The 23,042-nt window shown below is 41.9% G+C and overlaps 2 protein-coding genes across 2 annotated transcripts; one reads left to right on the forward strand and one right to left on the reverse strand.

Annotated features, from left to right (window-relative positions):
• Positions 1-1,140: 1,140 nt before the first annotated feature.
• Positions 1,141-16,266, reverse strand: vps18 (VPS18 core subunit of CORVET and HOPS complexes). The gene is made up of 10 exons (XM_079572666.1): positions 15,898-16,266; positions 14,393-14,534; positions 12,951-13,042; positions 11,589-11,839; positions 9,494-9,847; positions 6,938-7,852; positions 4,853-5,200; positions 3,349-3,558; positions 2,978-3,214; positions 1,141-1,730 (listed from the first exon to the last, which is right to left on the reverse strand). The coding sequence occupies exons 1-10, from the start codon at positions 15,998-16,000 to the stop codon at positions 1,434-1,436; spliced, it is 2,949 nt and encodes a 982-aa protein (XP_079428792.1). The 5' UTR covers positions 16,001-16,266; the 3' UTR covers positions 1,141-1,433.
• A 1,557-nt stretch (positions 16,267-17,823) lies between these two features.
• On the forward strand, positions 17,824-22,723 carry rhov (ras homolog family member V). Its single transcript, XM_079572351.1, has 3 exons — positions 17,824-18,125; positions 20,201-20,259; positions 22,112-22,723. The coding sequence occupies exons 1-3, from the start codon at positions 17,924-17,926 to the stop codon at positions 22,556-22,558; spliced, it is 708 nt and encodes a 235-aa protein (XP_079428477.1). The 5' UTR covers positions 17,824-17,923; the 3' UTR covers positions 22,559-22,723.
• Positions 22,724-23,042: the final 319 nt, after the last annotated feature.

Here is a 23,042-nt window from a genome sequence, read left to right on the forward strand (position 1 = left end):
AAATCCAAAATGGTTCTGATATTCCTCTGTAGCTTTTGTTTGACGAGCTGAATTTTTTATATTGTAATAAAACATGCAACCTGTCATTAAAAACATCAAACAAGCTCTGATAGCTTAAATGGAGAATTCTTTAATTTATAAAACAGTGCATGACCAAGACGACAAGCATAATGAGGTGTGATATCAGTGTAACATCATCCTAAAGAGACGGCCCTCAGTTAATATGGGTGCTCTTGGCAAATAAAGGCATAAAAATATATACTTTCAGAATCACGGTCTAGTGTAGGGAGATATGTCTTCTGCATTCGACAAATGTTTCAGCGTTAAAGCGGTCAGGAGATGTGGAATATATGTTACGGATGTTCACTGCGTCTGAAAGAAAAAGTGTTTAGCTGCACTGGAAAAAAATGCCATCTTATCATAGACACATGGCTTAAAATGCGCTTGAATTAAGACAATTAATGCTGATTTTGAGAAGGTTTGAACAGTCTTGAAATAAGACTATTAACTTGCTTACTACAGAAGAAATTTAACTTGTACGTTTAGAATAAGACAAAAAACCTTGAAATGAGACAAAAAAGTCAAAGGCAAGTTGTCCAAATCTACCCAAAATGAGCACAAATTATGATAATTCAAGCACTTTTAAGTCATTTGTGTCAAAGCTAACATAGCATATTTCCAGTGTGTAGGCACAATCAACAGGAATCAGGTTAAGTATAGGCTTAGTGCAGTTATACACCGCGAAAAAGGAATGTCTACACAAATTAAAATTATATGAATTTAAAGCAGTACTAAGTAACTCCTGATCCTAGAGGCCATAAGCGCAACTGCAGGTGTCGTAGCATGTTGTGATTTTTTAACTCATTAATTGTCTTGGAGAGTAAATACCACGATGACAGAAAAGGCGAAGGGAGAGAAGGATATTGTACATCCAATTATACAATGGAAATATTTTTTTTCACACAAGCTTGGCTGTAAATACTGTAAAGTGACGCTAGCCTGCAGTTAGCATGTTAGCTTCTTCTTCGTGATTCCATTAGTGTGTAGACAAGTTGCAAGCTTGGTTTTCTGGCCAGAGACACCAGGGGGAGATGAAAGACCCCCCAATCATCCCATAAACACCGGTATTACCCCCACAGGGACTATGGAAAGGATTTATTAAGATAAACAAGTTACTTAGTGCTGCTTTAAGTTATAGATTTTGGCTTCAGTAGTTTAACCAGGTTAGATTTATTCACTTCCAGTTCCTCGAATGGATGGTTTAATCCCAGTTTCCACAACATTTGTTACCCAGAAAAGAAGAAGCTTTTTGGTTGAGAGGCGAAACGTCTTCAATTCTCATTAATCCAGTCCAGATCGCGACTCTTTGAAACCTATATTCATGCTAACTCCTGTAGACATCCCGTTCCGCAATGAGATTCGATTGAGGAGACCTATAACCAGCTGGACTTCTCTTCCTCGAATTTGTCCGGATCGATGAACGGCTTGTCGATGGACTTGATCATGAGTTCTCCGCAGTAAACGCACTCGCAGGCGATAATGTCGTCGATGTCCGATTTGACCTGCTCGCGGCTCGTGCCCGCGGAGGCTTTCCCCAAACTGGCCGTGTCCCCCTCGTCTTTCGGGGCGGCGCGGTGCCGAGATTTGGACGATTGCGTCGCGGCGGCGAGTTTTTTCTGCAGCTCCTCCAGACGGCTGAGCTTGTACACGGAGAGATGAGGCGTCACTTCCTAAACAGCACAAGGAGAACGCATTAGTGCCACATGAGGCTTTTCTAGACAATTCAAGAATATGAAATGGTAGAACTGTAAAACTGAAAACATCGAATTTTGTAAACTGATTTTTTTATTCTTTGTTGCCATATTTGATTAATTTGAGATGAATTTTGGCGAGACATTGCAGGCGAATGGGGGGAAAAATGTTTTTGAATTGAATTGAACTTTATTGTCCCTCATGGGGAAATTTGTTCTGGGCACATCGTGCAGATGCAGCTGCAACATGCAAGACAGAGACGGACAAAAACAACAATTAGCGCAAATTTGTATAAAATTGGAAAAAAACTTGTTCAATGTGATAAATAAAAACAGTTACTTTTGGCAAAATATAAACTGAAAATATTAATAATGTCGTGTTTTCGGAAGCTGAACTCCCTACCCTTCCTCCCACCCCTCTTCCCCCTCCCCCCGGTCCACAACCAAGGATGAGAGAAACATAAAAATCTTGAATCTGCAATTTTTGTTTTGACGACATTAGCTCCACTGCAGATCTTATACACCAGTGTCCAACTTGATTTGGTGCTGCATTTTCTTTGGGGGAGTTTGGCCTTTTTTCCTTCGCACATCAAAACAAACCATTTAAAAGGACTTGTAACTCGAGTTTCTTACATTGTAAAGACTAATATATTACCATATTTTAATATGTTGTTTTCCTCATCTTCACTGAAGGTTCTTGAGTCATCATGTCCAGTACTCAGTAGATCAGAGGTCACCGACTTTTCTTCAGCCAAGGGCTAATTCAAAAGCATTAAAGGAACAGGCCACCGTTTTCCATACTGAGATATGTTCTTACCTGAGCTTAGACGAGTTGATACGTACCTGTCTGGTCTTTGTGCGTGCTCTCAGTCATGCAAAATGACCAAAGATGCTGTTAGCATTTGGTCTCTACCAGTATATTCCTATAGCTCCAAATGGGGGTGAAGTTGGAAGCGACTAAGCTCTTCTATGGGCACAAAGACTAGACAGGTACGGGTCAACTCGTCTAAGCTCAGGTAAGAACATGTCTCAGTGTGGAAAAACGGTCGCCTGTTCCTTTAAGTTGCTCGAGAGTTGCTCCAGACGGTGACTCAAGAACCTTCATTGAAGATGGACAACTCCTGTATGACTGAGAGCCTACACAGGCGTTATTTTCCTTACTGAATAAAGCAATATATTTTTGTACCTTGTTTGTACTACGTTACCCTACAGTGGACAGAACGCACCTGGAAGAGGCAGTCGTAGTGGAACATGTGTCCGCAGAGGAACAGGTAGAAGGGTCTGTTGAGCAGCGGGAAGTCACATGACGCACACTTCTCCTGCGAGTCCACCACGCCGTACTTGTTCCTCATCTCCTGGATGTCTTCTCGGATCCGTTTGGCGCTTTCCGTGGCCTCCTCCATCTCCTGCTTCAGCTCCTCGATGTGCTGGTTGTATTCCTCCAGCGAGCCACAGATGGCCTCCTACATCCCAAAGAACAACGTGAGGAAAACGTATTTGAGGTGAATGGGAAAAAATTATCTCCCTTTAAACTGATGTAACGTTGGGTAAGTGTCGATACATTGGCTGTAAATGTTAAAAACGAAATGGCGCGGACCTTGAAGTGGTCGATGGTGACAAAGTCGGGGAAGAAGGGCAGGATGTCTTCGATCTTCAGCAGGTTGCAGCTGGACAGACAGTTCATGGCTTTCTTCACGTCCTTCTCTTCCTGAACCACGTGTTTGGCGATTTTCAGCCACAGCTTCTTCCTCAGCTCCTCGTCGTCCTCGGGCAGATCCGCGCAGGACTTGGCCAGGTCCACGTCCACCTGTTCAGAACAAAATACTCATTTGATATCCTTCTTAGCAGCATTAAAAAAGGAAAAACAGTCAATTAACACATTGAGTGCCAAAAACGGAAAAACTTCGCATTTTGCATTTTTTTTTTTAATTGCAAAACTAGACACAGATTTCGGTAGCTCTGCGATGCACAGAAGTGAAATAAATGGAAAAAAATATCAAAAACTTGTGGAACGTCACGATCTGGACACTTCATTGCATTTCTTTCCTTTATTTTAAGTCCGAGGGGATGTGGTGTTGTGTAGTGAACAGCTGTAAACCCGACACTGCTCTCTCGCTCTCTGGAGCATTTGACAAAGCGGAGCGGCTTCACATGGAAAGATCAAAACAGTTGAGATTTTAACATTTCTCTGAGTTTTTAAATGGTTAAAATCGGTCCAAGGACGACTGAGAAACATCCTGTTAAAGTCTTCAAACCAGAACCAGGCTGTTTAAATGCACACGGCATAAAAAGAGATCGAGAACACACGTTTCAAAACGTGTCAACAATGTTGTCGTTGAAAATACACTTGAAACTAATATATTTAGGAACTTGCCTCTTCCTATAACATTAGTGTTCGTCCAGAGAGGAGAGAGGAGATAATCAGAAAGCAGAGTGTTGCATAAAACACTAATTATCTCCGAATCTAGAAATTGATTTTTATCAAAATTAGCCTATGTTTAGCTTAACTTTCTCAGGAACAGAGACACGTAAAATTCAACTGTTTTCACCAACGGAGAGCTTAGAGTCTCATCCTTCAAACGAACAGTAGCATGTGTCCATAACTATAACATAGAATACACTGTGGTGCTACAAATATCATGAAAAACGTTCTAGATTGTTGGTACTCTACAGCGAAATCCCAAAAACAGTGCAGCCTCAATGTATTAAAATCCAGTGTGATGCATTTGAAATCAGGAAATTACCACTTTTGGGAAACGTAGGAGTTGAAAGGTTTTTTTGGGGAGAGGAAACTTTGTGAAAGGTGGCTCAGATAAAGCCACTATACAAGCAATAATATTTATAAATAGAAAGCCTGTAGTATGGCTGGACAGTTTGGTAAAAAAAATTCTAATCGTGCCATGTTTGTAGAGGCCTCCACTACAGGATAAGCAGGTTTAATGCATGCAGTATTTGTGACTGATTTTCTAATTGCAACCATTCAAATTGCAATAAATCTGACATGCCAGATCTAATCCAGTTCCATTTTGACACTTACATTCAAGACGTCGTATGGGTGTAAATGAAGTGTATAAAGAAACAGCGACAGGCCTTAATCTCACCTTCAGAGCCAGGTCCACCGCCTCCTCGTACAGCTCCATGATCTTGTAGACCAGCACGCAGGCTTTGAGGTACCCGTGCTCCGCGCACAGCCGCAGCGCGTACTTCAGGTCGTAGTGGATCTCCGAGGAGTGCGTCCCGGCCTGCTCCAGGTACGACAGCAGCGAGTCCGGCCTGTACTTGGCGTAGAGCGACAGCAGGTAGTTGTGGATGGCCTCCTCGGTCACCGTCAGCTCGTACACGCAGAACTCCATGTAGCGGATTGTCTCGTTGATCTGCTGAGTGCTGCCCATTTGGCTGTAGTTCATCAGAGCCGGGATCAGCTTCTTAGGGTCCAGTCTTTTCCCCATCTGAGGTAGATCATTTAAAATAATAGTTATTGTGGGAACTTTGTCTTGGGCTTAGGGCTGGGTGATAATATTTTTGGAGACTTTTTCTATGAAGCGATATTGCAAAACATAAAAAATATGCAGAAATGTGCTGCATCAAAATACACATTGCTTTGTCACTGAAAAAAAGATAATTGTCCTGAATAGACTACGAAACAGCAGCATATGTTTTAAATTTTATCCCAATTTTCTTTCCCAATTTTCCATCTATTCTTCTGTTTTCATCCCTTATTTGTTCCCCTATTTTTTTCCCAGTTAAAAAAAGATATTCCCAATTTTTTTAATATTTTTCCACTTTTTCTTCGTCTATTTTTTCCCAATTTCCCAACTTTTATTTTTTAAATTTTTCCTAATATTTCCCTCAATTTCTACCCTATTTCTTCTCGTTTTCATTTCTCCGTAATTGAATTTTTTCCCCCCAATTCTTCCCCCAATATTTTGCCATTTTACCCATTTTTTCCCCCTATTTTTTCCAATTTATACAAATATTACAGTTGTAGTACTACTACAGGCCTTTAAACATCAGGTTTTGGATTCCTCTTTGAATTTTAAAATAAGAAGGTAATGTTGGGTAATACAAAGGCTTAAAGGAATAGGCCACCGTTTTTACATACTAAGATATGTTCTTACCTCACTTTAGCCGTGTTAATATATCCCCGTCTGGTCTTTGTCCGTGCGCTCTGTCACGCAAACGGAGCACATACGCAGCCTCTCCCACATGTCACATAGCTCCGAAAAAGCTCACGATAGAAGCTACCAAGCTCTTCCACGTGTTCCCTATTTAAATAAAGTTACGTGAAGTGTTTTCATGCGAAGTATATTTACCCAGAAATGTAGCATGTCGATTTTATAAGCAAATAAAAAGGGAGACTATATTGTGAGGTGTAATGATACGAGGAGCAAAACGTCCGCGCAGTAACTCCTAAAGGTTATTGACGGAAGTGAGCGGGGGAAGTCTTTAGGAGTTACTGCGCGGACGTTTTGCTCCTCGTATCATTACGCCTCACAATATAGTCCCCCTTTTTATTTGCTTATAAAATCGACATGCTACATTTCTGGGTAAATATACTTCGCATGAAAACACTTCACGTAACTTTATTTAAATAGGGAACACGTGGAAGAGCTTGGTAGCTTCTATCGTGAGCTTTTTTGGAGCTATGTGACATGTGGGAGAGGCTGCGTATGTGCTCCGTTTGCGTGACAGAGCGCACGGACAAAGACCAGACGGGGATATATTAACACGTCTAAAGTGAGGTAAGAACATATCTTAGTATGTAAAAACGGTGGCCTATTCCTTTAAGTGTTCTCAGTGAGTGTTCAAGCTGTGTGTTAGCCGCAGGTTAGTGGTAGTAGCTGCGTAAAACCAGCAGGAGTCGCTGCAGATTCAGGACCGCTGGTTCATGGCCGTCTTTTGGGGAATCATTACATCCGATCCTCTCTAAACACCTGGATTGGTTACAGATACTGAATACCCGATTGGGACGGACGTAATGAGAGGAATGCATTTCCTGCATATGTAGATCATCTCTAAGAGACCTGAACCTCATATTCCCCATTGAATAAGTGGCAATGGCCTCTGGTGATTTTCTTTGCCTGCTCAAATATACGACTTTAGAGATGGATACATCCTTTTTTCCAAGTGACTTTCACAAGGCTTTCAAATCACACCTTTAAACCAAACAGCCGGTCATGACAAACCTGAATCCAGGCGTCCACGACCTTCTTGGGGATGTGCTGCATGAGAACGGGGGAGAACTTATAGAACAGTTTCTCGTCGCAGTGCTTGGCTAGGACCTCCAGAGCGGCCGTGAAATCATCGTGCTGGCAGTAGTGCGAGATGACCCGTTCGTAGTCCTGCATGACGACGGAGAAGTACACCATGTCGTCGACGTTGCCGTGGCTGGCCAGGAGGTCGTAGATGGTGCTGCGGTTGTTGAAGAGACACTCCTTGTGCTTGGAGCTGCCGAGGAACTGCCTGAACTCGTCGCGCGTCTCCTGGAAAATGACCGCGTTGAGGTCGCTCTCCAGCTGCCCGATCCGGTTCAGGTAAAGCTCGGCGAGCCATGTGACCAGCAAAGTGATCTGCGTGCGCTCGTTGGGCTTCAGATTGTTCAGCTTCTTCAGCAGGAACTCCTTCAGCGCGTCCTCCTGCTTGGCCTCGATGAATTTCAGCGCGATCTCCTCGAAGTAGTTCTGCGTCAGGGCGTAGCACTTGGCGCTCTCGATGTAGCGCTTGTTCTGGAAGCAGTGCTCGGCCTCCTTGGCCAGCACCATGTCCATGCACTCCGGCCTGTCGCGGCAGTACTCCTTTGCCAGGTCGAACTTGCTCATGCCCATGTACATTTGCCACACGTCCCTGGACTCGCGCTGGATGTGGTAGCGGAACACGGCTTTCTCGGTGTAGATCCAGACCAGGCCGCCCACCGGGTCCTTGATCATCCTGCGGAGGGCACCGAATTTGTCCGGGAACACGTCCTCGTAAACCACCTGTCCGTTGAGGGTGCAGATGGCCTTCACTCGGTCCGGGAGCAGCAGCAGGAAGTGGAACTGGGTCAGGACGATGGAGATGGGTTTGTTGAAGGAGAGGTCGATGTCCGGCGTGTACTCCCACACCTGGAGAAGGGACAGACAGTGAATTAACGGCAAGAATTTATTATTGTTGCAATGGAAAATGATAGTATACATTTATATCCACAACAAGAGATGTGTGACAATGTGTCTCACATGAAAAGAGCTGTTTTAATTAGAAACAGTGATAGGATTGAAAGGATACAGGTTATATTGGCCACAATCATAGGCGCCGATTTATGTTCTTCCCAGTGAGTGCCTCAAAAAAAAAAAAAAAAGTTGTGTATTTGGAGGAAATTAATTGGCGGCTTTACAGGTTAGCCGTTATTTATTGAATCATTTTGTAATCGGGGCAAATTCGCCTGGGTGCCCAAAGATTTGAGTGGGTGCACCAGCCCCACAGCACCCACAGGATCGGCGCCCATGGCCACAATAAAAAAAAAAGTCCTTATTTAATCATCCATATTAACTGACGCTGCTTAATTCTAGTCAAGTGCCAGATTCTATTCTTTTTGGATCCTCGTTTTAGCCCAGGCTCCGGGTTGGTGAGGAAACTTACTAATGGGCTAAACTGTACTATTTTGACTATTAGTCACAATGTGTCTTTCCAACATAAATAATCAAAAATAATCATTATCACTATGGTGCAGAATACACAGAAGGTGCAGATTGAAGACTTTAACAGGATGTTTCTCAGCCGTCCATATATGAGCGATCGCTGTGATTGTTTACTTCCGCAATTTTTGCCGGATGTTTTGGTGAATGGTCAGCAACAGCTGATGCATACAGGCCTCTAACTTTTATAAAATGATAGATCTGTTACAGCGCAAGAGAAGCAATGCACTGTTTATGGACATTGTTTTTGCTGATTATAGGATTTTAATAAAATGTTTATCAAATATGAAAATGTAAAATGCCTATCACAGCCAACGGATGTGACAACATCGCGATCGCTCGTATTGGCCTATTTTAGCCAAATAAAAACTCAATCTCAACTGTTTCAATCTCTCCAAGAGAAATCACACTGCTTTGTCAAATGTGTTCCAGAGTGTTAGAGGATAACATTAAGTCGCTATTTATCACACTGGGTCAGGCCGTACAGTCGTACTATCTCTGTCATAGCCTTGACTGTGGGGCTCAGACTCTGGTGTATCAGTCTGACGCTTTGAGAGGGTATTTATCCCTTTTCTGTGGAAGCATAGACAGACTTGAATGGTAGGACTCGCGCAATGTCTCGAGTTCATGTCTCCGGGTCCTGTATCGATGGTAAATAAACTTCTCCTGTATAAGACATCAGACTGCTGCCTATTCTTCATCCATAATCATGAACACCATTGTTAATTCTCTAACACAGAGAGCGAGACAAAAGTGTCGGTTCTACAGCTGTTCCTTGCGTAACGACACACCCCCTCGGACTAAATGCTTTATTACAAATATTTATCTTTAATTTTTTTAATTTTTTTTTATTTTATAGCGAAAACCAACTTAAACTAATATCTTATTGGGTTACAGGTGCATTCAAGCAATTAAACTGAATGATTTTTCATAATTAGCCCCATTTGGATTCGTCGTATAAATCATACATTTTCCCACGGCGCCCCTGGACTGCTGTCACGGTTGTGTCTTTAAGGAAAACTATCCTTTCTAATAAATTTAGAACCCACAGATTAAGTATGAACCCCTGACCTGTATGTCACTGAGGAGGGAGTCCGGCCTGACGCTGTCCAGCTGCCCGTACAGCACGCCGTTCCCCATCATCCAGGCGAAGGCTTTGGGCGAGGAGCGCAGCTTGGACGTGTAGAAGGTGATCTCGCTGTAGCCCATGTTCACGGGGAACTCCTGGAAACTGGGCAGCAGGTCCTGGTTCTGGGCGAAGATGGAGCTGAAGCCCTGCTGCTCCGTTCCCTCCGCCACCTTCCCCACAAACTGGAACAGGCGCTTTCGGGTCGTGGCGATGATGAAGAACTTGTTCTCCCAGCCGCGCTCGATCTCGATGCAGCAGACGGGCGCCGGCCGGCCGTCCTCCTCCAGGGAGTGGATCTGAATCAGACGTTAGGATACGTGAACAGTCTCATAAAACTACTGTGAACTAACAACGGAGACGGGTAGTACTGCTACATTATACACTTTAGAGTACTTTTATCATACTTCTACATGAGTAATATTATAATTCCAAATTAAAGCTTTTTAACACCATTCTAATTCCCAAACACAACATTTAATGCCACAAAAGCAAAACAATTTGTGCATGTTTCTTGTCATAAGATTTACAAACTTACAAAATGTGAATAATTTCAGCCAACCCTTCATGCATTGTACACAGACACATGTACCACATAGGAACCAGTTCTTACAGATTGCCACAAAGCCGATTACATTACGTACTAAATATAAATAGGTACAATGTATCAAGGGAAGTGTAGAGTAAAGTGCAAGTGTTATTTTTATTTTTGAAAAATGTATGCAGCAAAAATTGAAATTTAGATTTCATGACAATTTGAATCAAATTCACTATTTTTCATTTACTTAAGGCCTTCATTTTGGCTCCAGTTTGCCAAGATTTGTGCAGCACGGTGACGCAGCGGTTAGTCCTTTTGCTTCACAGCTGGAAGGTCTGGGGTTCGATCCCTGGGTCGGCCGTACATTAGGCATTAATTCCCTGTACGTACTGTAACTGTTTTCTATCTTGCCGTGCCTCCTGATGGGGGCAGGGGTGCCCAAAGTGGGGCCCACAATTACGTTGGCCCGCATCTGGTTAACTCTCTTCCATTCACTCTCAATGGTAAATATGGACGCAGTGCACTTTTTGGCCACCAGCGTCAAATTGGGGGCGCTGTTTCACTCTTTTTGCAAAGTTAAGGAAACACTGTTCTGGTGTCTGGTTATTCATCAATCACAGAGCTTTGTAGCATCAACTTTCACACTTTCCCAACTTTTATTGCAAAGGTCATCGACATCAACAAAGGTCATGTTAAAAATTTACTTACATTTAAGCTGAACTGACACTTTCAAAATGATCTAATGTGGCATTTTCTTTGAGTTAACAAGAAGGTGCTGCAGATACAGGTGTTCTTGTTGTTTACATTTTGTACTATATTGCTACAATTGTTGATTTTGTTAAACTAAAACTTGGCTTTTGTCAGAATTAACATTTGTTTTAATGTAACATGTTATTTGCATAGATAGAATCAAATGCAAATGGTAAATGGTAAATGGTCTCAACTTATATAGCGCCTTTCCACCTACATTAGGCACTCAAAGCGCTTTACAGCAAGGATCCACTCACCCATTCATACTCTCATTCATACACCAATGTACGTAGACACTGGGGGCAATGTGGGTGAAGTGTCTTGCCCAAGGACAGAACGACACTGTGCACTTTCAGGAGGTGGGATTCGAACCCCCGACCTTCCGATCATGAGACGACCCAGTCTACCATCTGCGCCACTGTCGCCCCAAATGTATACCAAATATAAATGGTCCACGACTCACAGGCACTTTTTCATTTTGGCCCTCGGAAACAAAAAGTTTGGGCACCTCTGGGTTAGGGTTATGAAAAGCAAATGTGATGCAAGTTGTGTTTCACTCATACAGATCTTACACATATTTTTAGATTTTTAGGATTTGGTTTTCAATAAGGTATCACACTGGCATATAGGCTGAATTATAACCTTAAACTTAACCTTAACCCTAAGATGGCAGATAAGAGGTTAAGTGTCTTTAAAGTGAGGAGATGAAGCGATCATTTAATTTACTGGACGCTCCCTGGTCGCCCCCTGACCTGTCTGAAGTACTGGTCCGCGTTGTTGTTGAACAGGCTGCCTTCGCTGGCCGAGATCTCCGCCTCGAAGATGAGGCCGTGGCTGGTGCCGACGAGGACGGGTCCCGTGCTGCTGTCGCTCCCCAGCAGTTTGTTCCAGCCCACGCTCTCCACCAGGTGCCCCCTCCAGCGGGACAGGGGGCGCACTTTCTGAGTGTTCCGGTTCAGGTACAGGCACTCGCAGGAGCTCAGGCTGATCAGCAGGTGGGAGCCTGAAGACAAAAGATGATTATGAGGTTTGGTAATGCAGAACAACGCCTTTTAATCCACTTTTTGGATTCTCAAGGTTTATACAGTGGTGTTTTTGTCAACGAAGACTGTAGCCATATTGTCCAATAACTGGATAATCTACCTGAGAGGGCATGCCTGGATTTGTATTTATGACGAGCTTCTGCAGTAAAAATAGTCAAGCAATGTAATCCTTTTCCAAGATATTTTGATTCAGTGCCATTTAACAAGTTTTAATTCGAGGTCGACCAATATAGGCCGAGGCCGATATGCACCATCGATATTTTGGACAGACTTTTCCAAATAACTTGTCTATAATCTTGCGTATTAAGCTTTTAAACTGTAAAATGTGTCAGTGTTGAGCTGTGACAGCGGGGGGCGCTGTATGAGAGGCATAGGGCTGATTGGTTAGGTACTTCAGATGGAGCTCATTTGAAAGACAAAAGTAAAAAACACCTCTGTCCCTTATGGTTCTGAAATTATACGCAAAAGTCTACAGCAAAAAAACGTAAAATCAGGGTTCATACAGGCTGAATAAAGTTGAATTTAATGCTTTTTAACGCCCAAATACTATATTATCATGGCAAAAATGCAATTTCTTTAGATTTGCAAACATTTCATCAAACAGAAGGAGCCATTTCAGCCAATTCTGCAGCTGAATATGTTTTCGACAATCAGTTTGGTATTTTTAATTAACTTATACTGATGTGTTGTTGTACAATGCAATCATTTCCCAATGAATTTAGATTTAATGTCAGTTTGAATCTAATGAATGCTTTTTAATACCCTGAGGAAACCCTGGGAATAGGATCCGAGGTTTACAAACTTGGGTGTTTTCACCGCTATGTTTCTCAGCTCCTCTGAGGTCAAGGAAGTCCTGCGAGGGCTAATTTTGAAGCTAGATAAAATATATATCCAAATAGCGACTTCTCCTTTAATGCCCCATGAAAATAATCATTGTCCAGACCAATGCATACTAATGGAAAGTTTCATTTTAAACAAACTTCCTTCCATTCCGACACAGACAGTGATCGTCACGTCTGTTAAACGACCTCATAGTCGTGTGACGTGGCCTGTGTTTGACCTTTGACTCACCCGTGGGGTCGAGGAACAGCTTGTGAACTCTGCTGTCGTCCTTTCGGCCCAGTTCGATCTGATTCGGCTGATCCGGTTTCGCCAAATCAATTCTGCAAAACAACAAACACTTCTGTGAACTTTCAACTTTCAACGGCCTTTGATTGATGACGAGCCCCAATCACTGGACGAGTATCGGCTCGTGATTTTCTGATGCAAATGGTGCGATAGTGATTAGATTACGACTCGTCAATTCACAGGACACATTTTAAACACGGCCAGGTTGGAAATTACAAGAGCGGACTGAGATTTACCCTTTTTTTTTTGCAAACACAGCCCAAAATAAAAACATGGAGACATAAAAACGTGCCAAAGTTCAGCTTTAGTCATACATTTCCTCATTTGGCTCCATTTTAGTGGTGATTTTGAATTGTGTAAGACTGTAACTCATCATTTGAAAGCTAAGACCAACAAAACTGATCAAAGATTTTTCCTCATTGTTGCTGCGTCATGTTTTGGTTACTTTCTGCCACTTTTGTCACCTTGTTGTCATGTTTTTTGTAGCATTTTTGTGGCTTTTTCACTGCATTTCTGTCACTCTGTTGTCACTCTTTTTTTGTTGCATTTTCATCCTTGTTTTTGTCTCATTTTTTCACTCTTTTGACACTATTTTCAAGAAGCTTTAAGATTTGGCTCAGGTGGTGGTTAAGGGGTTGTAACCTCTTAACACCCACCTTAACCAAGAGCATTTTCTCCAGTCTTAGCTTTCAAATTGTATTTGTTTGTTCAATTTATTTCAAACTTGCTTAGTTCTTAGTAACTGAGATAAAAAAGACAAAATAAATGTAACAATGAATTTACATGGATACAGTCTGAAAAGGGGATTGAAGTAGCACCAGATGAGAAGTTACACTGGCCTATGGCTGAAAGCTTTAAGATTTGAAAGCTAAGACTGCCAAAACTGAACATTTTGTTGCATTGTCGCCACATTTTTTTGTTGCCTTTTCATTGCTTTTTTTTGTCACGTTTATGTCACATTTTTGTCATTCTCTTATTGCTTTTTTGTCACTTCGTTATTGCATTTTCATCCTCATTTTTGTCGCCATTTTGACGTTATTTTCAAGAAGCTTTTAGATTAAGGTAATGTCGAACTGGAAACAAATGTGCTCGGTTCAGATGGGGTTAAGAGGTTAACAACATTCAAAAAGCATTCAGAGCGTATTAAGTTTGGTAATCATTTTCCATTTGATTATAATCTGAGCAACACTATTCCACAAAATAAACAATAGGCCAATCACTGTGTATATAATCCCACTGTGTGATGTCATCCCGAACAGCCTTTCCTCATTTCCATTAATCATTCCCATTGATCGCGCTGATTTGCCTGATTGATCGGCATTAGCTCAGATTAATCCAATCACGGAGTGGACGATAGCAGTGTTGTTTTTTTCACACTCTCGGACCTCAGCAGCGTGTCCTTCCCGAGGCTCATGCACAGCTGGTTGTTGCACACGGCCAAGTGGTTGATCTTTTCGGGGGGAGTGAAGTCGATCCGCTGCTTGTTGAAAATGGGCTTCTCCTCCTCCAGCCTCACGTTCACGAAACCTGCACATAAACATTCACACACTCGATTGGAAAAGCTCTCACAGGCTAAATAGTACATTCACGGCCCGATAAATATTTTTCTGAGCGTCTGCTTTGGGAAATTCAAAAGGTAATAGCCACACAAGCCACTCACAGATAGTATAATACATGAATGAAAAGTGGCGAGAAATTTATGTCATAAAGTTTATACATGCTGCAGCTCCTCCAGTATCTCAGGGTCGTGTTCACGAGTGAGGAACGGATGGAGCGTGAGATTGATAGTGATGCGGTTGCTGTATCGGACTGTCGGGGTGAAGAGGGAGCTGAGTCGGGGCAAAGCTCTCAATTTACCGATCAATCTACGTTCCCACCCTCACCTATGGTCATGAGATTTGGGTAATGACCGAAAGGACAAGATCGTGGATACAAGCGGCCGAAATGAGCGTCCTTCGCAGGGTGGCTGGGCGCACCCTTCGAGATCAGGTGAAGAGTTTTATTATCAGAGAGGAGCTCGGAGTAGAGTCGCTGCTTCTTCATGTCAAAAGGAGCAGCTGAGGTGGCTAGGATATCTGTTTCCAATGCCTCCTGACCGCCTCCCTCAGGAGGTGTTCCAGGCATGTCCTATAGGGGCAACGGCACGTGGAAGGCCCAGAACACGCTGGAGGGACTATGTCTTTGAGCTGGCCTGGTGTCGCCTCTGGGTCCCCCCAGGACAGCTGAAGTTTGTGTATCTCAAACTGCTGCCTCTGCGACCCAGCCCCGGATAAAGAAGAAGAAAATGAATGTATGGATGGATGGTTGGAAAAGCTGCAGCTTGTAAAATGTAATGCTTTAAGCCGATGTAACGCCAGAAAAACATATTTTCAATGCTGCAAATGCAAGAAAATTATGAATTTACCATCTCAATCCATTTCTAGCCATTCAAGTAAACAATACGTAGGAATGAAACTTGAATATTTAAAAGCACATTGGACCCACCGGAAAAAGTGAAGATTTCTGCAAAACTCAGTGACAATGCACAGAAATGTTCAAGGGAAAAAAGGAATAGCCCAATAATGTAATATGTATTTGGTGGTGGTGCAGTGGCATGGTGGTGAAATGTGTTTATTTTCGGATTCTTTTATTTGGCTAAAGTATATGTTTCTCAAGCTCTGGCCCCATCCACCATAAAAGAGAGAGCACATGTAATTCAATAGTCAATCCTTTGAAAAGCCCATATTTTGCATACACTTCTGATGCCTGGGTTTCGAAGGTTGATTATATGTAGATGTATTGGGTCACTCTCACCACTAAACGCAGAAACTAAAGGTGTAACAAAAGCCAAAACGTCCTTGAAGTGATAATTCAGAGGCTTTTTACCCCACAGTCATCAGCAGAGCCTCACCTGAATGAGTGATGCCGATGTTGGCGCTGCCCAGGCGGCCGTGTGACTGCGCACTTTGCCTCGTATGCTGCGAATCTTCATACTCGTCCAAAATCGAAGCCATGGCTCGGTGTAAATGTCGCTAAATTCAGTAAAACGGCTCACATTGACGTTTCCTCCTCCTGCATGTGATACAAGGCTAAAGCGGTGTAGCTAGCTTAGCATCCATAACATCGCGCTAAAGTCCGACAAAATCACTGCACATGTCGAGCAACTTATGTACAACACACGCCCGCGTTATTTAAAAAGCATTAGAGGGAAATAAGGCGCGAGTTTTAAGTTTTTTAAGTGTTTTTAGCAGCTAAGCATCTGTCAACACACAAAACAGGAAGCGCACGGTCAGGTGACAGGGGAGTCACGTGACTGTCGTGACTACGCTGGACAGTCTATGCGCTGGACAGCAGCGGTAATAGCGAGGGCTTGTCAGCAGAGGGCGCAGTGGACCGGTGTTAAAGTTGGAATAAAAGCAACAAAACTTAGTGAGGTTTTTAATTAGGAAGATAAAATGTAAGTTGTGCGATATTAAAGAGTCTAACCATGTGTAAAGTGTATAAATGTTGGGTTTTGTAAATAAGATGAACGTTTATTGTGCAAAAAAAGATATGCGCCATTGAAGAAAACAATCCTCCAGAAATATTAAGAGCACTACACATTTCACAACACAAATACAGCCTAAGAAATACGGCCCGGTAACTTCTTGGTGGTTACTGTGGCACATCTCTGGTACTTATATAGGTAATTACCAGGTACTTACAGTGGTACTTCATAGTGAACTTCAGTAGTAATACTTAAAGTGGTAGTTTCTATGTAATAACAATGTTAAGTACTGCATATGTACTGCTAAGTAATGGGTACTTAGAATTTAAAGTACCAGATACCTAAACTGGCTACTTTTACAGGTAAGTCCTAAACATTGAGTGATATATAGTAAGAATTGTCATGTTTCCTGTATGTTGTTTTATAGTCATACAATCCTAACTGAATCATGCATCATTTTTAGAAATTACCTCTGAATGTATCTAAAAGTATCACCTTTTATACTACCTAGGAATTGGATACTTGAATTACCACAATAAGTACCATAGATGTACTACGTAAATATAGTTATTACTACTGAAACAGGATCATTAAAGTCATTTATAGCCTTTTCGTGTTAATGGTCAATGATTTTCTAGCATTGTAGTCCTACACGTCACATTAATGACCAGAGGTTGACAGTACTCAGGTTAATTAACTCAAGTGCATGTACTTAAGTAACTTTTTGAAGTACCTGTACTTTTGCAAGTCGTTTTTGCATGCGGTACTTTACATTATTTATTTCATGTTGTGTTTCTCATTATTTATGTCACAACTGAAACATGCATCAGACAGTTACTCACAGTACTCAAGCAACATTTTCTCCAAGTAATTTTTTACTCTTAATTAAAGAGCAAATATTTACACCACTACTTTTTACTTCTACTTGAGCAACTTCTGGATTCAACACGATCATTTAAGTCATTTATGATCTTTTTATTTCAATGGTCAGTGAAGATTTTACATCATGTATTAAAAAAACATGTATACCGAAATACATTTCAGATGAATGACATAACATCCAATAGTTATTACTAAGTTTAGATATCTTTATTTCGATTTCAGAAGCTCTAAATATCTTGAGATTGGGAGAAAAAATCCGGACACTAACACAGCACTTCCTATAGTACTTGGATAAACAGGGGAATGCAAATTCACCTGCGCGTAACTCCAGCTCTCGTGAGGGGGGCGTGTCCATGCAAATCCAAACCCGTTGGAGCGCTGACTGCCCTAAATACATCCGCTCCTCCTCTGCGCTGTCAGAGATGTGAAGACGTCCACCAGCGCGGACCCTTTAAGTTTAGTTCCACTTTTACGCACGGGTTTTACGCACGAAGACGCACAACTTGATTGCCTGTTCGGTGGAGTTTGGGGTCTTCTTTTTTTTATTTCCTTTGCCCTGTGGCCCGATATGCCACCGAACATGGATTACTTTTACCACGAACCCCGAGCCTCCGCGCTGGGGCTGGCCGGCGAGGACGCGCTGGACCCGGGGGCGATCAGCGTGATGCTCGTGGGGGACCCGGCCGTGGGGAAGACCAGCATGGTGGTCAGCTACACCTCCAACGGGTACCCGGCGGAGTACCAGCAGACCGGCTTCGACGTGTTCTGTGGTGAGGCGTCGCTTCTTATTTGGATACTATTAAGCAGTGGTGGAAAGTAAAAAGTACACATTTGAGGTACTTTTACTTTCCCTGAGTACCTTTTATGATGACTACTTTTTGCTTTTACTCTATACATTTCAGAGCAGGAATCTGTACTTTCTGCTCCACAACATTTTTGATTTGGAGTTTAAGTAAAAGTCCTTTGATCAGTGATTTAAACAAATATTTTCACAGGGACCTCTTGTGGGTCCAGACCTGGTTTAGTCCAGGTTTAGATCCAATTTAGACCCAGTTTATTCCTAGTTTAGACCTGCTTTAGTCCTGATTAAGTCCTGGTTTAGTCCGTGTTCCGCCCTGGTTTAGTCATAGTTTAGACCCAGTTTGAAAACATTACTTAATGTTGTCAAATACTTTTACTCCAGTTTAGACCTAGTTTTGAGCTGGTTCAGCCCTGGTTAAGACCCATATTAGTCCTGGTTTGAACCTGTTTTAGACCTAGTTTATTCCTTGTTTACACCTGCTTTAGTCCTGGTTCAGCCCAAGTTTAGTCCTTGTTCCGCCCTGGTTTAGTCATAGCTTAGACCCAGTTTGAAAACATTACTTAATGTTGTCAAATACTTTTACTTTATACTGTATGTAAAACCAATTTCAATGCAGTACTTTCCACGAAACAAAAAAACATGTTTATTCATCAAATTGTGTCCAAAACAACATTTGGAAAATACTTAATTGTCACTGAAACAGAACTAACTTTGGGATTTTATGATTCATGTATAAACAAGTTGTTTTTAAAAAGCATTAGACTCGATTCAAATGGTCTATTAATCTACATTTGTTGCAAAATATTGACATTATCCAACTCTTTTTTTTCTGCATCGTCAAAAAATACATCAAATGTGGTCCAGAACGGATTCAGCTGCAGTTTTGGCGGAAAATGTTTTTTGATTTTAGATTTTATGCTCAAAAGTTGCTTGTTGCGTCTAATTTGCATTTGATTTTCAAAATTTCTCACCATTCCTCAGTGTGATGCAAATCTTAATCTTAATCTTTGTTTGCGATTTTGGCATTAAAATGGCATTAAAAGCATTACATTTCACTTGCTGCTGCCTGCAGAAACCCTGTAAACCATGTCATCACAGTATTTTCCACTAAAATTTCCAACTAAAATGTGGGATTTTTTGACTAAACTAAGTTCCTTTGCATGTCCTGCATCTTGTGAGAGCAAAAAAAGTTAATCTTGGTCAGTCAGTGTGAAAACAAAAGTCTAATTGAGCGATATTTTGTTCACTATTATTGAAAAGTTCTGTTTCTGACATTTGTGAACAACCAAAAGATTGTACCAGAACTTATTTTCTGCCACACTCACAAAAAATTGATTGATTCTGGCATCGCTTTTGGAAAACTGTGCGGCCAGTTTTTATTTTATTTATTCCAGACAATTGGCACATATTGTTTTAAACATTGTCCCAAAAAATGTACAAATTTAAAGTTGATTTCCTCAGTTTCAATCAATAAAGCCGTGTCTGGAAAAGGAGTAATCGCTTTAATAACAAGGTAATGCACAGAATCTGGCATTTCTAAAGGATATGGGAAACAACTTAAGGGCAAAGACACAAGCTTGTGGTTCTTTTCATTTTGTAAACCCTATTGGCTTTTATCGACTTAACTCACATGGGGGAGAGTTGCCATTTATAACGACTGTATAGAAACATTGGGGGCTGGTCAGTCCTAGTTTTACAGTTTTAAAGTGCAGTTGTATGCAAATTTATAATAACGTGTTTATCTTTATGTCGAAAAATGTGGAAAAAATGGCGGGAAATTGAGAAGAGATAGGAATAAAATAAGACACAAATGGTTTCTTTGTTGGGACTTGATGTATTAAAAGTAGAAAGTACAAATCTGTTAAAATAAGTGCGAGGAAACATATCTTTGCAGCTTCTAAAAGGCGATAATTGCGCTTGAATTCCCCTCTGTACGGGAATAAACCTACTTCCTTGTATCATAATTATCTTTCGAATGTTGTCAAAGTAACGAGTTTCCTGTTTCGATTAACACTAAACGTCTCTTGTTTGTTGTCGATCCAGGTCAGGTCCAGGTGGAGGGCGCCCCGGTCAAAGTGCAGCTCCTGGACACGGCGGGGCAGGTGAGACTTTACACCCAAAGCCACATTTACAAAGCATCACTGCAAGAACTCATTTGTAAGATGGAGCAACTCTCAATTTCGCAACAGTCTGTGATTAACCAAACGTCCCTGATTGAACACTGCGTCTTCTCTGAGTAACTGGTTTCACTGATGTCGTTTTCTGATTGTGTCATGACTCAGCCTCTGAAATGAAAAGGTTATTATTATGTTGAAACCGAGTGATTCAAGTCAGTGTTTCACGAAATGTGCTACTTGTGCTGCAGTGACGTGTTTAGTTTTGACCAGAGATGCAGTGAAAGTTTTCTAGATGTATTAAGTATAACACAGTATTCAGTATATACTATACATCAGGACTCAAATCTGGGAGATGGGTCCCCGAGCTCTGCACTGCCTCCTCCAGGTCACCCCCAGCGGCATTGAGGATGGGTCAAATGTAGAGGACAAATTTCCCAACAATAAAGTACACCTTAACCTTAACCATAAGTTAAGTTATACTTTATTAATCTCTGTAGAGAAATGTGTTCTCTGCATTTGACCCATCCTCAATGTTACCGGGCGACCTGTAGGAGCAGTGAGCTGCCAGCATGGGCCGGGCTGGTGGTCAGAAACACCTGGCTGGAGGATTCACCTATTGCACATGAAACCTACACAGACACGGGGAGAACATGCAAACTCCACACAGAAAGGCCCCGTCCAGGTGGGAATCAAACCCAGGACCTTGCTGTGAGGCACGAGCGCTAACCGCTGTGCCACTTTGCCATGAATTGTTTTAAATTTGATTTTGTTTGTGGTTTTGGGTCTTGAATTTGAAGAGTTGAAGTGTGTTTTTAAGACCAGGTCATCAAACGAGTTATTTTTAATAATTAATAATGTGAGAGTTTTCAGAGCAGGAATCGAGGCTCAGACGGCCTGGTGCAGCACTTAAGTCTATAGTGTTTATATTTTTTATAGTTTTATTATTTACTTCCAAGCTTTATGTTTTATGCTTTATCTTTCATGTTGCACGATTGAACGGAAGAACATTCCTAGTTTGTAAACCTGTTCAGTAACAATGGCAATAAAACTGATTCTGATTCTGAGCTTGTGAGGTTAGATAATAAATCTCCTCATACTAAAAATAAGTCGATTTTTCTTATTTTAAAGGGACATGGTGCAAGTTGGCCATTTTATACTCACTGCTGCCACCTCAGGTCTTAAACGTAACTGCAGCTTCTATATTAACCTCGTGCATGACGGCACTTCAGACCCGAATTTATTATTTTTGATTTTAGAGGCAGTTGTGGTGAACAGGTCTGAGCTCATTCTACACATTAGGGCACTACTGGAACATGTAGGGGAGGAAAATACTTAATTTTAACATTTTTGAACTCTGTATAGTCCCTTTTAAAATAAAAAAAAAATTAAAAAAAATTTGGGCAGATTGTTTATGTGACATTTCAGAAAGACCCAAGTGAAGTTCAACTATTGCTAATTCCTTTTTTGTTGTTGTCATTTTTACTTTTAAACTACATACACTGGAAAAAGTAATTTACTAGTGACTAGTTAAGATGTAGTTGGGCATTTGACCTGGATCATTTCTGACTCATTTCAATACATTTCATATTTCAAGTAAGTTTCTTGGGGTAAGAAAAGTGGTCTTGTCCCATTGGCAGTTTTACTTTCTTATTTCACGTGAGATTGACCATAGAACCATCTGAAATGTCATCAAACTAGCAAAATAATCTTGGTCGGATCAGGAAAAAGGTCTAAATGAGTGAAAACTCCTCAATTCAAGTCATTTACAGTATGACATCATAAGAAAGAAATGCCCTCTGAACTTCCCCTAACGTTCCTCTCTCTCTCGTCTTTCCAGGAGGAGTTTGACGAGTTCCGCGCTCTCTCCTACAGCCAGACCGACGTCTTCCTGCTCTGCTTCAGCGTCGTCAACCCGACCTCCTTCCACAACGTCACCAAGAAGTGGGTCCCGGAGATCCGCGCCTACAACCCGTCGGCGCCCATTGTGCTGGTGGGAACGCAGTCGGACCTGCTGCTCGACGTCAACGTCCTCATCAACCTGGACAGCTCCAAAGTGAGCCCGGTGCTCGCGGCGCGCGCCAGGGCCATGGCCGACAAGATCAGGGCGGCGGACTACGTGGAGTGCTCCTCGCTCACGCAGAAGAACCTGAAGGAGGCTTTCGACGCCGCCATCTTCGCCGCCATCAAGAGCAAAACGCGCAAAGGGAAGAAGCGGAGGTTCTCGGACCGGAGGACGAAGGCGTTCTCCAGGTGCAGCTGGAAGAAGTTCTTCTGCTTCATCTGAACTGACTCTGTGCGGAAACAGACGCTTTATTTATTCACGGGTTTTAGCTCCGTCTTAAGGGCGTGCAGATGATGTCACGGCCTGGATATGGAGGTCAAAGTGAGCATCCACGTCGAGTTATGAAATCTCACGGGCTCAGGCTCCTCGATTGTTGCGTTTCAGGGCTGGGCGATATTGGCTAAATAATATCTCAATGGTTTTGGAGGCTTTCTCAATAACCAAACCAAATGTTCCTCTTTTTTTTCTTTTACCAATTTATCCCAATCGTTCTCATTTTCCCCAATTTTCCCCCCGAAATTTTTCAACCTTTTTCTGAATTTTCCTCCTTTTACACCATTTTCTCCCCATTTCTTCCCAACCTCCCCTTCTTTTTAACACATTTTTCCTCATTGTTTCCCCAAATTTTCTATTTTTTTTTTATTTTCTCCCCCTTTCCCCAATTTATCCTATTTATTTTAAAAAAATTCTCTATTTCTTCCTAGCT

This window comes from Gobius niger (genome assembly GCF_951799975.1).
Source record: "Gobius niger genome assembly, chromosome: 15".
In the NCBI taxonomy this organism is placed as follows: Eukaryota; Metazoa; Chordata; class Actinopteri; order Gobiiformes; family Gobiidae; genus Gobius; species Gobius niger.

Excerpts from the sequence above, each read along its gene's own strand:
- vps18 (XM_079572666.1), bottom strand. The coding sequence starts at position 16,000 with ATGGCTTCGATTTTGGACGAGTATGAAGATTCGCAGCATACGAGGCAA. Across the intron at positions 11,840-12,950 it reads GCTGTTCCTCGACCCCACGG|GCTCCCACCTGCTGATCAGC; the intron begins GTGAGTCAAAGG and ends TTTTGTCTTCAG. Across the intron at positions 3,559-4,852 it reads CGGTGGACCTGGCTCTGAAG|GTGGACGTGGACCTGGCCAA; the intron begins GTGAGATTAAGG and ends TGTTCTGAACAG.
- rhov (XM_079572351.1), top strand. The coding sequence starts at position 17,924 with ATGCCACCGAACATGGATTACTTTTACCACGAACCCCGAGCCTCCGCG. Across the intron at positions 18,126-20,200 it reads CGGCTTCGACGTGTTCTGTG|GTCAGGTCCAGGTGGAGGGC; the intron begins GTGAGGCGTCGC and ends TTGTCGATCCAG. Across the intron at positions 20,260-22,111 it reads TCCTGGACACGGCGGGGCAG|GAGGAGTTTGACGAGTTCCG; the intron begins GTGAGACTTTAC and ends TCGTCTTTCCAG.